This window comes from Hylaeus volcanicus, chromosome 5, assembly GCF_026283585.1.
Source record: "Hylaeus volcanicus isolate JK05 chromosome 5, UHH_iyHylVolc1.0_haploid, whole genome shotgun sequence".
NCBI lineage: Eukaryota > Metazoa > Arthropoda > Insecta > Hymenoptera > Colletidae > Hylaeus > Hylaeus volcanicus.
In genome coordinates, this window is record NC_071980.1 from 2,122,064 (window position 1) to 2,136,693 (window position 14,630).

Sequence of the window (14,630 nt, forward strand, 5' to 3'; positions counted from 1 at the left end):
GGTTTCTGTATTTCGTCTTGCAAATACATTATGCAAATACGAATTAACGAAGAATGCCTGCAAAAATCAAAGCTGAGCCATTGCTGAAGTTCCACGACCTACTTTTGGCTCGCCAAGTACAAGTCGAAGATTCCCTTCGACTATGGTGAATATTTAACTGGGCGTTGAATTTTGTTTATACTTTCGACAACTGAAACGAAGTCAGAGTCGAACTATTATCTCGAGAAATGGGACGTAACGTCGCAAAAGATAAAGTGGAAAGCGGGAACAGAGGTACCGCCTTGCCTGTTAACGATTCAATACCGAACTAGCAAATTGCGTGTTATCTTTCAAATTTAAATTTGACGTTTAAGATGGGAATCGGAAGCGATCGATTTCGAGTTGGAATAAAATATGAAACGAAAGGAGGGCATGGGACAGGAAGAACGGGTGGTTCATAATCGGGAATGGGGCAGCGAAGAGCTAATTTTGAAAAGTAGTTGCGCGGCACGGTAAACCTGAGCGGAGGGGAAGCAATAAAGCTGTTGCTCGCAACCACTCTCAGTTTTGCTCTATGTACTTCCCGGCGATAACACGGCGACGATAAATAAATAGCGGAATCCATGATCGTTTCTGGTCCGTCGAGTTCAGATACTATCGCGGTCTATAAATTCTTTTTTCCTGTCGCCTCGATCAATGAAATCTATGCCAGACGAAGCGTGCACGGTAGAAAATAGAAATCGTCCGCAACCATAGGTTTTGGTTGATCTTCAACGTCGACGGGGACATTTCACGTGGCGAAAATTCGGAAATGTCAGCGTATTCAGGTTCTACGTTATCCACGCTGTCATTATAAATTGATACGGATTAAGTGCTGCATTAAACTCATTTAAATTCTCAATAAAATTAGAAACACTGTCAATGAACGATGTGATATTAATAAGTCGAGACAGCTGTATAATCGACGTTTCTAAACTATTATAAAACGATGTAGATGGAGATGCTGAGAATATGATCATAAGGAACTCCGAATATACGTAGATTCATGTTAACTAAGGATGAAGGAGATTATTTCTACGTGACGTGACGCCTACGAAGTGTTGATAATTTCCACCTCGCCCTCTAATCACTTTCGACTAGTCGCACGAAAAGATTGCGAAACTGTTCATATTTAGCACGGTACACTCTATTTAGCCCGGGCCGTAAAGTTTTACAGGAGTCCCCTGGGAATGAAACAGGTTCGTGTCAGAGCAAACTTGGAGCCAAGTTGGCGCAACTCGGCCCCGCTGGCGAATATTCATTAGGACCGTATTAATTATGGGCAGCAAAGTGTTTAACTAATTAGCGTGCGTTCATGACTGTAGAACCCGGCAGACGAAATTGTCCCCTGCCTTTGTTGATACCAATTATCCAAGTGGAGGTTGGATGCTTGTTCAGATCATTGGTAAGGGTTTTCCCGCAGTGCATGGCACGGAGTACGCTTTTGAAATTGGACCCTGCAAGACGGTGCTCTGTTTGCAGGAAACTGGAATATGAAACTAAAGAGTATGCTTATCAGCGTGGAAAATAAGCGAAGCTTAATTGGGCTTGAACAAGATATTTTTAGATACGTCTGACTATTCGCTCTGGAATCTTTATTCTGGAAGTTGGTCTCAAAATTATTTTATCGAAACATGCAATTTAAATTCAAACACTGTTTGTCTGTGTTATCCTGCGCGTATTAGGGTCGATTCTTTAAATTTTAACGCTAAACCTAGCCAATATTTGTATCTATTTCGTATATAAGAACTGTGCATAAAAGTTTCAAGTTCCCTCGGGGACTGTAGCTATGCTTGATCGTAGCTACAGTACGGGTTTAGCGATCCCGAGGTACCCGAGCTGAAGGGGGCCAGTGAGTTCCAAATGATCACGTAGTTAAAACGACGAGACTGTTTGCCGGACGTGCGAGAACCTGGCGAAAGAAGGCTGGGTTGCGGGAGTCCGATAACGATATTCGCATCCGGCACGGGGTTCCTGTCAAAGGAAGTAGGTTGCACCTGTTGGCAAGCATCGAAGAGAACGCGGATTGGTCGGTCATGCGGCTCCCAGAAACCTATCGCCATCATAAACTACGCTCGTTTGTCGCAAGCTGGTTGCGTTGTGACAGCGCCGGGCTATAATAAGTCGCGGGCGTAAATTATGCCAAGGAGCACGGGATGTCGGCAATCAACCACAAAGCGGATTACGGGGGCGTTAATCTTCCAGGTAAACTTTCGCGTGGATCGCGAGAACGCGCGACCAGTCGACAAATATTGTTTGTTCGCGTTTTCAAGTCGAAACTTGTGCGAGTACAAGGATAACGTTGCTGGTTTTTGTTTTCCTTCAGTGCCTGAACTTTCCTTTGTCGATACTCCTTGCGGCGTGATTTAAGAGCGAAGATTAATTTTAGCGTCCAATGTTAACCTGGGGAAACCTTACATGGGTTGATCATTATGAAGTTGGCGGTAGGAAAAGTAGAGGAAACCTTTTGTCCCTTCCACAAAGTTGACGATACTTGATGTCTGATATAAATATTTCGTAAATGTATCGAAAGCACGCGCTTCGAATAATATTTCCGCAAGTTACATAAAAATTTATAATACTAGTTTTGCTTTTCACGTTCTCGACGCTGGACCATCGAGAAATGTCTGTCACGAAAGAGAGACGGTAATGGCGTCAAGGATAGAAATCTATGAGAAGTTGAGTCCTCGAGGAAAGTCGTCGAAATGTGCGAGACGTAGCTCGGGAAACCCCTCGAAACTCGAAATTCAGCGAATCAGCGGTTTGAGAGACGTGCAAAAGTTCGAAAATACAAGATTACGGCGAATAAGACATTTTTTCCACCGAATAGAACTGCATTGATGTAATTTAAACTTTTGACGAATCGTCGACGACGAGTACTTTTACGTGTTTCCCCAGATTTTTTACCCTTTCGTGGTCACCAAGCATTTTATACTTCGAATAACTATCTTTTTAGAAGCTACATACCTATCGAGGAAGGCTGAAGGTTGTTACTCAGGGTTGGTATATGAATGAAGAAGGTTCTTTTTGGCTACCGAAAAGGGGGTTGCATTTATACGTCGAAGAATGTTTCTCATCGGTAGCGAAAGACGTTTTAAAAAATTCATTTTTCGCTTCTCGTTTGCCGCTACCGGCTGGTTTATCCTTATGTCAGGCCTGCATTTCAAAAGACCCGGTTAACTCTGGGGATCATTCTATTAAAACCATTTTTCTACTCTCTTAGAAGTTCTCTTGGGACAAGTATTGTACTTTCCCAAAGTTATCTAGAGTTCCCAGAGGAGTCTTTCGACGGTCCCCTTTCTTTCATCCTTCTCTCATTTTTCAACGGCTCTTATCAGTATTAAGTCGCATTACTAATATCCCACGGTTTCCGCTATTATACTTACGCAGTTACTGTCCGTATCTTCTTCACGACTAAAATACTCCCTTTATGTGAATACCTATACTTCCACCGCTTTCGAGCGCTGCCTTTCGCCGAGAAACTTTGGTGTTCTTCGGTGCGCATGCAGACTATTCAATTCATTTCATTATTAGCAAGTTGTAGTTAGAATTCAGTATTAATAACGTTCCTTTTTAACTTTTGACAATACGAAGGGAAGCGGTGAATTAATTGCAAGGAAAATTTTTATTATTTTTACGAGGATAAACGCGATTGTATTTTCAATCTTTTCTTTATTTAATATCGTACCACGAGTAGACTTCCCAGATCCAATTAAATCTTTCATTTAACGAATATTGCCGACTTTATCAGTTTATTTAATGTTTATAAATTTTCGTTAATAAAAGTGTATCCATTTTTCAAGTTTTTGTTAATCAGAATAACTTCAAACTTGCGATCTTGTAAAAAATTACAGGATGATGTAGCGCCTGTCACGTTCGATGAAAAGTTTGTCTCGACCATAGGCGATCCACTATCACTTCGGCAGTCCCATTTCACGTCACATTTGCTCGAAATTCTCTCTGTACTAAATTATTTACCACTCGATCCTCACGTCCAGCGATTCTTCGTCGACCAGAGCACCGTGGAAATTTGATGCTTTTCGCGGCGAGAGGCGGGAAATTGATGGCAGCCGGGAAGCCGTTGAAACGTACGGACCAAGCCGAAATTTATTTTACTGCGAGATCTCGATAAATATTTGCGTGCGCGTAGATTGAAATCCGCGCGTTCGTTTGAGCCCGTTCCTACCAGCTATGCGGCGATTGGTTGCTCCCCTGGTTGAATATTCATAAATATCGGTACGCGTCAATGATTTCCGAAAACACAACGACATATGTTCGTGGGCGCCTGTTACCTTCGTTCGCGTGTTAGTTACTTTCGGTTAATTGAAATTTAATTAGGAGTAATTCGCGCATAGCGCTGGATTAGCGGTCAACAGCTGTAGGGTGCCAAGTGTTACACGTGGACCATTCGTAGAGCACCTGTTTAGACGCGAGTCTAACGCAGTTTTTCAAGAAAATTTTCGGGAAAGACACGATTATTTCCTGCCTGTCGGGGGAAGTTACTTACAAATGAACCTAATATTTATTCATAAGCACTCTCCCGATATTTAAATCATAATTCCACGAAAAATACCAGTTGGCGTCACAGCGCGGTGTCGTGATTTTCGAACGCAGGTTTATATTTGAGCGTTTCACGAGTGTTTGCTCAGCGTAACTGACCGTTCGGATACTTGTTTACTCGACTGTGAATTGAACAAAATATTCAATTTGTACGGCAACGAAACGACGGAAAATCGTAATAACTCGCGTTCCGTGACAGCCGCGAGTCGGTAAATGAATGCGAAAAACGCGTAACACGTAGCGCGAACCGAAATCGCCTATCCGACAAAATACTGCGCCTGGTACCCGTTAATGTAAAAACACGCGGAATTTACGAAACATAAATTTCGTCGCCTTGTTTTTTCGCCGAATTAATCGCGGCGTAGCCGACCCGGTACACGGACAGACACCGCCGTTACAGTTTCGATTGCAACGCGGGTTTCGCAGATTTGCGAAATTCGTACCACGCGAGATTCTGTTTGTACCAAACACCTCCGGGGAGCAGAAATTAAATGGAAATAAACGTCGTCGCGCGAAGTTCGGTCGGTTTTAATCCGAGATTGACTTTTAAATTTAAATCACACCGCCTGAACGTGTCCATGAAAAATTCACGACCTCGAATGCCCGATTGACACATTTGACACACTGACGTTGCATTACGTTTAATACTTGACTGTTGGTTTTACATATGATTTCTGCTGCTAGTATTCGCGATAAATATTCGGGTACCATCAGGTAGAAAACGCAAAGTGTTAGAAAACAAAATCCTAAAGCTGTCCTTAGAAAAGTCTTGATAATATCAATGCCAAGGTACGTGATTGCGAGAAGAAAAGTCACGGGTCTCGGGATACAGATGGACAGATTAAATGAAGATTCCATTGCAACGCGGTCGAATGAAGTCGTTTCTTTCCACGATGTAGTTTCGCGACAGATACATGTTTCCGAAGAGAGATAGAGGTTAAACCTCTCCGATGCGACGCGTATCGGATCTTGCTTCCATGGAAATGCGGGTTCGACCAATATCGCGACACGATATGGTAGTTTGCTACCTACGGAGCAGTTTAAACTTACCCATTAGCGGCTGCTAGTCGGCAATGTGTTCCTAGGTGAACCGTAACGTTGGGATCTCAGGCTGTGCACAGTTTGTAGGGAACAGTCGTTCAACCTAACGCGCTTCTGGCGATGTTTCCACATCCACACAGCGTCGAACGAAATCGGTATGAACACAAATCCGGCGAACTTCGTCTGTCAACTCTGCTACGCATTTGTAGCTCAAACTTCTGCAAACATGGGACGTTATGTCGTACGAATTGTCCTTTCAGTTGGTATCTCGGGATTTGATACCGGAGAGTGCCTGAAGTGATAATCCCTTTCGGTAATGGCCGATAACTCATACCGTTGGTATGACTCGCGTTGTGTTAGGCGTTTTGGATATTAATTACCAAAGTTGTCGAGAGAAAAACTGAGAACGAAGAATGAAAGGCAGTATTTACCCGGAATTAACTTGAGAATTGATGTTTCCTTTTCCTCAAGATTTTCGCGCTCTTTGATCTTCATTATTCAGCCAACCTTTCTTGAAACGCTATTTCATGCTGGGGAAACTGATTTCGTATTCTCTTATACGAAGAAAACCCTCCCTAGCATCATATTACGCCTAATACAGAGTTTGCTAACTAAATCTTATCAAAGGGTTTAGTTTCAGAATATCTGAGACCTAGCATTAGAAAGTTTGGAAATAGGAAACGGTGGACTTCGAGTAGATTAAATTGCTTCGTGTTTATAATATAGTATAACAGTAGTTGAAAATGAAAACGTTAACGATAACGCTGACTATTATCAACGAATGTAGAAATCAGTTCAGTATAAATTGAACAATGTTCTTCTACTCTGGATCTTCGCATTGATACCTCTCGGTTTCGGTCATAAAAGAGGAAGATTGCTTTCGATTCGAGCAGAGATCGAGGAGGCGAGAAGAACGTCTCCGTGGGGGTTGAATGAATTCTCCCTTGATTTCCAAAGACGATAACCGCTCTCTTTCTATTCGAGTGACTCAGTTCGCATAATTTTCCTGCGTTAAGCCCCGCTGTTGATACGACCATTAGAGGTCCCCGTACGCCTTTCGATTCACAGGGAAGTCTTCTTTTTTCGAAGTTAGCAGCAGCAAACTACTTTCCTCGGAAACAGTTGGATCCGGCCCCGTTTTACTAACAGATTCAATTAAGATATCCGGTCCCTTCGGCAGCATTCAAACGAGAAACGTTCTTGCCGCAGACAGGGTAAACGCGGTCTGAAGCTGCAACATGACAATTTCGACGTAACCGAGCATTCTCGCGAAGAAGCGCGGTACTTAGAGATTAGCATCATCGCCGCTGGCACTTCGAACATTTGCAAATTCCCCACGGACCCTAATAACACCGTGGTAGATTTCGCTTTGCATTATCGAGTGTACCTATCGAATGCATTAAGAATTGAATGAATACACCTATAACGATTTTTAGCGATTAAGTCGACTCGTCATTAATACCTTTATTACCACGCTTACTTCGCGCTTAGGCTCTATCAGACTACGGTTTTATGGATGCAACGCGCGTACTACAGTTTAAACGTATTGGTAATCTAATCTGCATCCCTTCTAATGTAAGCTACGAAGCCGATATCTCGCGCTCAAAAGCATCCAGTACAAAGGCAAATTTAACGCACATTGATCACACGCTTCTTTATTGGAACGAACGACAATGTATGCTCTCGGCATGCAGATGCAAAACAATTTCACGTTGAATAATTTTGTTCTCAATTCGGTCAGAAATTGCACTCGTGATATTCAGTAAATTCCAATGTTACACTATTTAAAACAACGTATTTCCAAGCTTTGCTATGAAACGACTCCAAGTGCAAAGGGTTAAGGCGTGAAAAATATTCGAGTACAGCAAAGTGTGCACGGGACGGGAAAAATTGGCGATTTACACCACGGCATTGGTCCTTATAAGGGATGACGGTGTGCAACCCTGGCGTAACAATCGACGCGAAGCCATCAAGGGGTAACGTTATATCCCGTTTCGCAAAGGGACCGTCTTTCCCCGTTCCGTTCAAACATCTCTCCGTACACGCGACAACAAAGACCGATAACCGAACAATACTTACGGCAAATGCCGGGGACAATAATGGCCGATTTTCCCGGCAACGGTTCGAGACTATAGATTCAATTAAGATAGGTGTCGGGAACTCGACACGGGCCACTCACTTGAGAAAAATTTCTGTTCACAGAGAGAGAGGTCTGGTATGAGGCGGCGATACGCGCGATCGAAGCTCGTATTCGCGCGTCGGCGGCGAGTTCGAGCGTCAGTGGGACGACGCCGCCGAGCGGCGTGGCGCGGGGCGTCGTTCTCTTCGTCGGCGACGGGATGGGGATGAGCACTCTCACGGCAGCGAGGATTCTCTCGGGTCAACGTCATGGAAATACAGGCGAGGAAGCGCAACTCGCCTGGGACAGCTTTCCAGCCGTGGCACTAGCAAGGGTGAGTTCCTCTCTCTATCTTCCCTGACCCCCTCACCGAGAACCCTCTTTTTCCTTCCTTTCCAATTCAGCTCCTCCTTCACTCTTCCGTGTCTTTCGTTCACTTTTTCAGAGAACGCCAGGCGCCGTGGAAAACTTTCCCTCTGGAGAGATCCCGTCTGCATCATCGAGGAAGATTTCGGGAACATCCTTGATTCGAGATTTGCTTATTATGTTGGCGAACGACTGGATTCCCTTGCGTTCCTCGTATCCGTTTGCGAATCCTTTGGAATCCCTTCGATTTTCCTTGCGTCATTTTTCAATGAAAATAACCTTTCCAACGGAAGTTTTAACGCAACCGTTTAGGGTACGGACGGCCTAATAGTTTCCGAGATATTGGACCACATAAGTTTCGTCCCGACAGATCGCTGAAATGTCACACTGTGCGATGGCTTGATACGAACTGTAGCGTTTCGAAACTTGGCGTTATTAATACCGCGTACTGTTCCGCGATATATCACCGCTTTTTGTTGCAACCGTGAGACGAATTTGTAAGTTATTGTGACGTGTAATGCAGGGACGGTTAAACGCGCACTGTATCGAATATTTCCCCTTACATTCGCGCCAAGCACTTTCGTTCTGAACATTTCTCCCGGAAGTGCATCGAGCGGAGGGAGAGAAACTTTTTCGTTGGAAACTCCTGTTCCAGATTTCGCGAGGCAACCGAACCTCTGATTCCAGGCTCGCTTATTGCATAAGTGAACACCGTTTCCCCGACGTTGTTTCGGTTTTGTATCATTTGTTTTCACGGTGCACGGTTCGAGGCCATTTTCCTTTACAATAATATTTTATGACCCGTGGTATTTTAAGCTTTACGAACGGAGATGTCAAAGTTTCTCGAATGCTTCTGTTGGATAGAGTTAGCGATTGCGGCATAATTTACTTTATTATCCTTCGCGGTATGAAGAATCTTCCGTACTATACAGTATAGTACGGAAGACTGTGCGCTACCAGTGAAAAGATAAACGAAAGTAAAGGGGTTATCCAATAGAATTTCTTAAAAGGTCTAGACCAAACTGTCCTCTTAATTCAGCTGCTAGTAAACAACTTAATTGCCACCTAAAGAAATCCCCGAGATTCAATTACGCGAGGATTTTGTTCGCCTTTCAGACCCGTTTCGCTCTCTCCGGATCTTGTTGGATACGCCTCGAACGCTCTCAACCCTTCGGTAGTTTTGCTATACTTTCGCGTGCTGATGAATCTCGAGAACATGATATCGAAGATGCACCTTTGTTTCAGGCGTGTTCCAAAAGGATTTTCACGAGTCCCTCGTTACCCTGTTAATTATGTGACTTTGATTTTGCCCGTCAGTCTCTCAGCCTGGTCGTAGGCGTTTCACTAGTTGCGTGACATCAAGAGGTAATTGAAACCGCGAGGGGTTTTGTGAAATTTGAAGGAAAACGATGCGTGAATCGGTTTCATTTAATTCCACCGTTCCATCGCGTTACATGTAACGAACCGCTTGCCTAAAACGACGTTTACCGTTACGCTAAATTTGCGTGCGAGGCCAATCAGGCCACGGTTTTCTGGACACCGCACGCGCGTAAAGCGTATACATAGTCAGAATAATTAATGATCTACTGGGCTCGATCATCCTATACCGTGTGTACCTAGTATCCGAACCGTAATCTAATTTTAATCAATTCTAACGTATACTACCCTGTCAACGTTTTTCGTTATAATAACAAGATAGAATCAATTAATAACACGATAAGTACGTTATCATAGGACATCATTGTTCACGTTTGCGTTTTATTAACGGCAGATATTTTCATAATTTTCTCATAACCAGGAATAGAATTTAAAGCGAAGTGAATTTACTTAGCGGTCGCGAATTTGTTAAAAACCAAAATCCTAAAGTCTCCTTTCGAAAACATTTCATATCGTGCAGGATATCTTTCTAACTTTCGGACAAGATAGTCCTCAAGAAAAGTCTCGGAGATAGCATTAATCGCTCCTCGTTACGGCTGCGCTTTTCCTTTTTTCCCTTCGTTTTTCGCCCACGCAGTCTTCTGTTCGCGATGGACGCCAAGGACACGGATTTCCGCGAGATGTTCTCCGAGAAAGTTGCTTTCGGAATCTCGAGAGGTTTCGACAGCACTGTCGAGAGCAGCGTATTATCGCTCCCTTGTAAACGAGCCACTCCGTAGTCGAGCGAAGAAGCAACTGGAAACCGATATTCCCGTCTGCTGACGTCGTCGAGCTTATCAACCTTATTCCGGCCAACTCTGCTTCTCCGCCGATTGTATTTGCGTTTGGACGTGGTTTCTGCCTCGACGTCTTTTATCGAATCGCAAGGTACCATCTCCATACACTGGGAATTGTATGCTACATGCAACATGCGATATAGTCATATCTAACGACAGCTCGTGGAACAAACCATTCGTCCGTGGCTCACCGAGTCTTTCGACTGAGGTTTGACGAGGACTCAGCGAGATCTTCGATAAAACTTATGGCTCCGAGATTTAGTTAGTATCTTCGGATAGTCTCGCCACTTCAGCAGCTCTATTCCTTTGACAAAGTATTTTTATATAAAAGTGGTCTAATTCCTGTAAACAATCGATCGAAGCTCACCGTGAAGCTCATAATTTTCCTATCTTGAAAAAGCCAGAATAATCGTACGGACTAACATGTTCTCTAACTGAAAAAAAAAAAAAAAAACTGTGCAATCAACTCGAAGAGGTTAAGAACAACGGGTTCAGCGATAAATAAATAAACACGCGTTGCACGTACATTCACGGGACCTGCAAAGTCTGAGTTAGACGAGCGCTTTTCTCGGTGCGTGTCGCGCGCTGCATTTATCTCGTCCGAATGCATACAATGCTTAGCTGTTGATTCCACTATACGACTACGTCGGGTGTTACGTGCGCGCCCTGAGTGCGGCCAGTTGTGCTCGAGAGCGGAGAACGCAACAAAAGAGTGCCAACCATTGATCCTCGTGTCTTTATTTGCCATGGAAACGTAGCGAACGATGTTCCCGTGTAGTCGAATCAATTATTAAACATTCGATGCATTTTACGAAAGTGCAGGGTATAACGGGCAGCCAGAAAAATGCTCGCCTAACTCAGACTTTACAGTCTTGCGAATTCACGGTGGGCTTTAGTCTGCTATATATTTATTTGCGAAATGAGAAGTCAGCGTCGAAGGAAATCGAATATAACGCAACGTTTGAAAAAGGGTGATTTGATGGGTATTAAAATGCAAGAGGGATGCCAGTCTCGATAGAATTTCGAATAAGTGTTTATGAAGAGACGCGAACCGAAAAGTTCTGTTTTACGCACGGAACAACAATCCTGTTGTTGAAATACATTGGAAGGGATCAAGAGATACAAGTCCAGCGATCAAAGGATGAATCAGGACATTGGTAACGCGAACGCGCTCGTCGAACGACAGTTTAGGTGGAATTAATTGCAACAACTACCAGGAACAGGAATTATTTGAACAATCGACCGGAACAGAGGGATTGTCTCTCGACTGTTTGTAATCGTTGTAGCCAAGGAGTTGGTGAATTTTGAATAGTTCGCCGGATTACGCGAACGAACAACAAATTGCACGTGCAAGGGTAATCCCGGCGCGTTTAACTTCATAATTTCTCGAATGCAATTTCAAACTCGTCCCGGAAATGAGCGTTGCTCGAGGGAAGTCCGAACGGAAGGGCAATGGATAAATCGATCCAGGGTGCTAATCAAGGACTGACAACTCTAAGCCTCTTTGTGCGTGGCGTAAATTCTCCTTCCAAAATGTTTCCCTCTTATAATAATAAAATTTATTCTTAGCAAGTAATAATAAAGTCTTCGCGTACCTTTAAAAATGTATATCCTAGATGCCTTAAAGGTGCCATCAGAGTGCACCAAGTTAAATATCTCCCTGTGAATGGGGTATTCGTCGCTGGTGACATTTATTTCGCATCCCACGAGGGAATTTGCATCTGTTTCTCTTTGCGAGCGACCACTTTTTGATGCCTCCGTCCGAAAAGTACCTCGTCGAATTCTACCTAAAGCGTGGGTGCAAGCACGACCGAAACTATCCGACAAACTCTATCGGGATTTCGAGGTTCGTTCCTACATCGGTTAGAGAGCTGCTTATTATCCAGACGAAGTAATCGAGCTTCCCACGCATGGGATAAAACCCACCCGGGATGGGGGATCCGCCTTCCTAGCGAGACTGGCTTAGAAAATTTACATAACGATACAGCGGTGTAATTCGAGTCTCTCTAATGCCCGCGTCCTCGTTTAATTAGCGAAATGTTGGTCGGTTTCGAAGTTGGCCTCGGCTACGAGCAAGAACACTTCCCGATAGAATTGGGATTCCAAGCACGCCTGAAAAATCTCTCGTTCGAACGTTCCACGGATATGGAAAAATCACAGACTAGTTTGGTGTTAAGAGGGTGCAATTGTACCCCTGAATTTTTTAGGCTGAACGTGACATTGGTTTTGGCTTCGAAGTGCTCGAATCTTTGTTAACACTAGGTTTACAGAGCACCGTCATTTTGACCCATTTTGAATTTCGCAAAGTTTTATAGAAAAAGTAGATTAACTATATTTTTGCATATGATAGATGATTGGCAGTCAATCGTTACGAAGCATATTCAGTACGAAATTAAAATCGTATGATCTCACGGATCGACTCAGTAGATCAGACCAAGTACTCTTGGACCTTACGTAAGAACAGAAATATATTTCCACATATAATATGTGAAGATTTCTTTCGTCCGCCTTGCTCCTTATCCTCTCCTGTTTTACGAGTGGAATTTTTCTTCTACTCGCCGTCTTTTCCTGGTCCTTGGGGCCTTTAGTCATTCTCTCTAAATCAGCAGTTCTCGGTCTTTCATCCTTTGGGAATATCCTTCGTAGGATGAACGTTATTCGACGGTGAATCGATCAGTTCGGCGATCGATGTATCCTTTTTCTCCTGTTTTTGCGAAATTTCCCGCGGACGTTCTTCTGACCGGTCCATTCCAAGGAAAGGGCACTCTCGTGCGCTAGTTCGGTAATAAATTCACACCTGTTTTTTAGAGCCATTGAAACGTTCGCCACCGTTCATGGTTCCCGTTCGGTCACGAATTCGATCCAATTTGTCGATTTCATTATAACGAGGATTAAACTGAGGTAAAGAATCATGTCTTATGTCCAAGAATGTCAAACTTTCGAATCAATCTGTACAATCGATCGCAATCGCCTTCTGTCAGTTTCGTAACGCTCTTCCCTTGAGGTCCTCTTCTCTTCTACTACACTCTGCACTCTTAACGTTTTCTCTCTCTCCGAGGATATATCTCCCGCGTCGCGACAGTTGAAAAACGAACAAGATCGGGAAAAGTTTCCGCGCAGCCCTTCAGGACTTGGAGGACTTCGATATTGCCTGCGGACTTGCTTATTATTCGTCGAAAGTAACATAAGCGTCTGCCTCCGAGCAAGACGCGACCGAAAACGGATTTACCTGCGAATGTACGTCTGGCTCGACAAGGAAATATCTTTAATCGATTTTTTAATCATATTCGCGTTGAATATTCGATCTACGAATTCATTCTTGTCGTCCCATATTTTGAATTCGTCGAAAAGTCAATATTAAACTTCAATTTTTCGAGATTGGACGGTTTGTTGTATTTTTAATTAGATTTCCTTGCACCCTAGTTGGATTATTCAGCCAACGTTCGCGACCGATCTATCGATTCTTCCTCCATCGTAGAGTTTAGAATCTAAACTTCATTACGTATGTATTTCCGCAAGTATTTTCTTGCTAAAATATCAAAGTCTTTGAGTTTTGCTTGGTCGTGTTTCGTTGATAGTGTCTTGAAGAAATATTTACTTTTTGCCGCTCCACCCGGCACTCGACGCTCGCCTTTTACCTGTAGACGCGACTTAGCTTCAATTTCTCTTTCCACGCATTGGATATTTTTCCGATGATGACAAAGAACTACGAAGGCCACGATGGAGAGCTTGAAAAAGTTTCACGTCGTTCCGAGTACGACTTCCAACACGAACAGAGTCTCACTTATTAGTGGACGTAACCCATCTTTTCATTCCTCGAAAGAGCTACTTTTCTCCCGTCGTGTTCTTTTTCTGTCCCCTCCTACATCGATTCGTTCTGCTTAAACTTTCCTGGGGAAGTCCTCCGGGATTCGGAGCACTTCCCGGCTCTGGCCAAACGCCGTCTTATTGTCGTATAGATGTAAGTATTTCTTGCTACACGAAGTCGAAGCGAACTCGATCATGTAGGAACAGATTCTGCAAGGAGCTCCTTATTCGTGATTTACGTGTACTCCGCCGTGAGAATCATGTTTCAGCTTCGATCTTCTTTTTCCCCTGTCCTTACGTTACCTACCTTTCGATTCTGGAGAAAATTACTTTGGAATAAAAGACTTCAATTTATAGAAATTTTCATTAACAAACTTGTACGATTGTAAAATATAAAATTTCGCCCTCAAGACCTGTACCTTCGGGTTTAGACAATTTTTAGAGTATTATAAATATCGCGTATCAGCGAAAAGAACTTCGCGAATATTACTGTAAAAGAATAATCC

The 14,630-nt window shown here is 43.5% G+C and overlaps 1 protein-coding gene across 1 annotated transcript in view; it reads left to right on the top strand.

Annotated features, from left to right (window-relative positions):
* LOC128877712 (alkaline phosphatase-like) overlaps positions 1–14,630 on the top strand; it is a 206,681-nt gene that overhangs the window by 24,490 nt on the left and 167,561 nt on the right. The window contains exon 2 of the mRNA XM_054125263.1: positions 7,822–8,072. Within this exon, the coding sequence (XP_053981238.1) occupies positions 7,822–8,072 (251 nt within the window). The remainder of the gene's footprint in view (positions 1–7,821; positions 8,073–14,630) is intronic.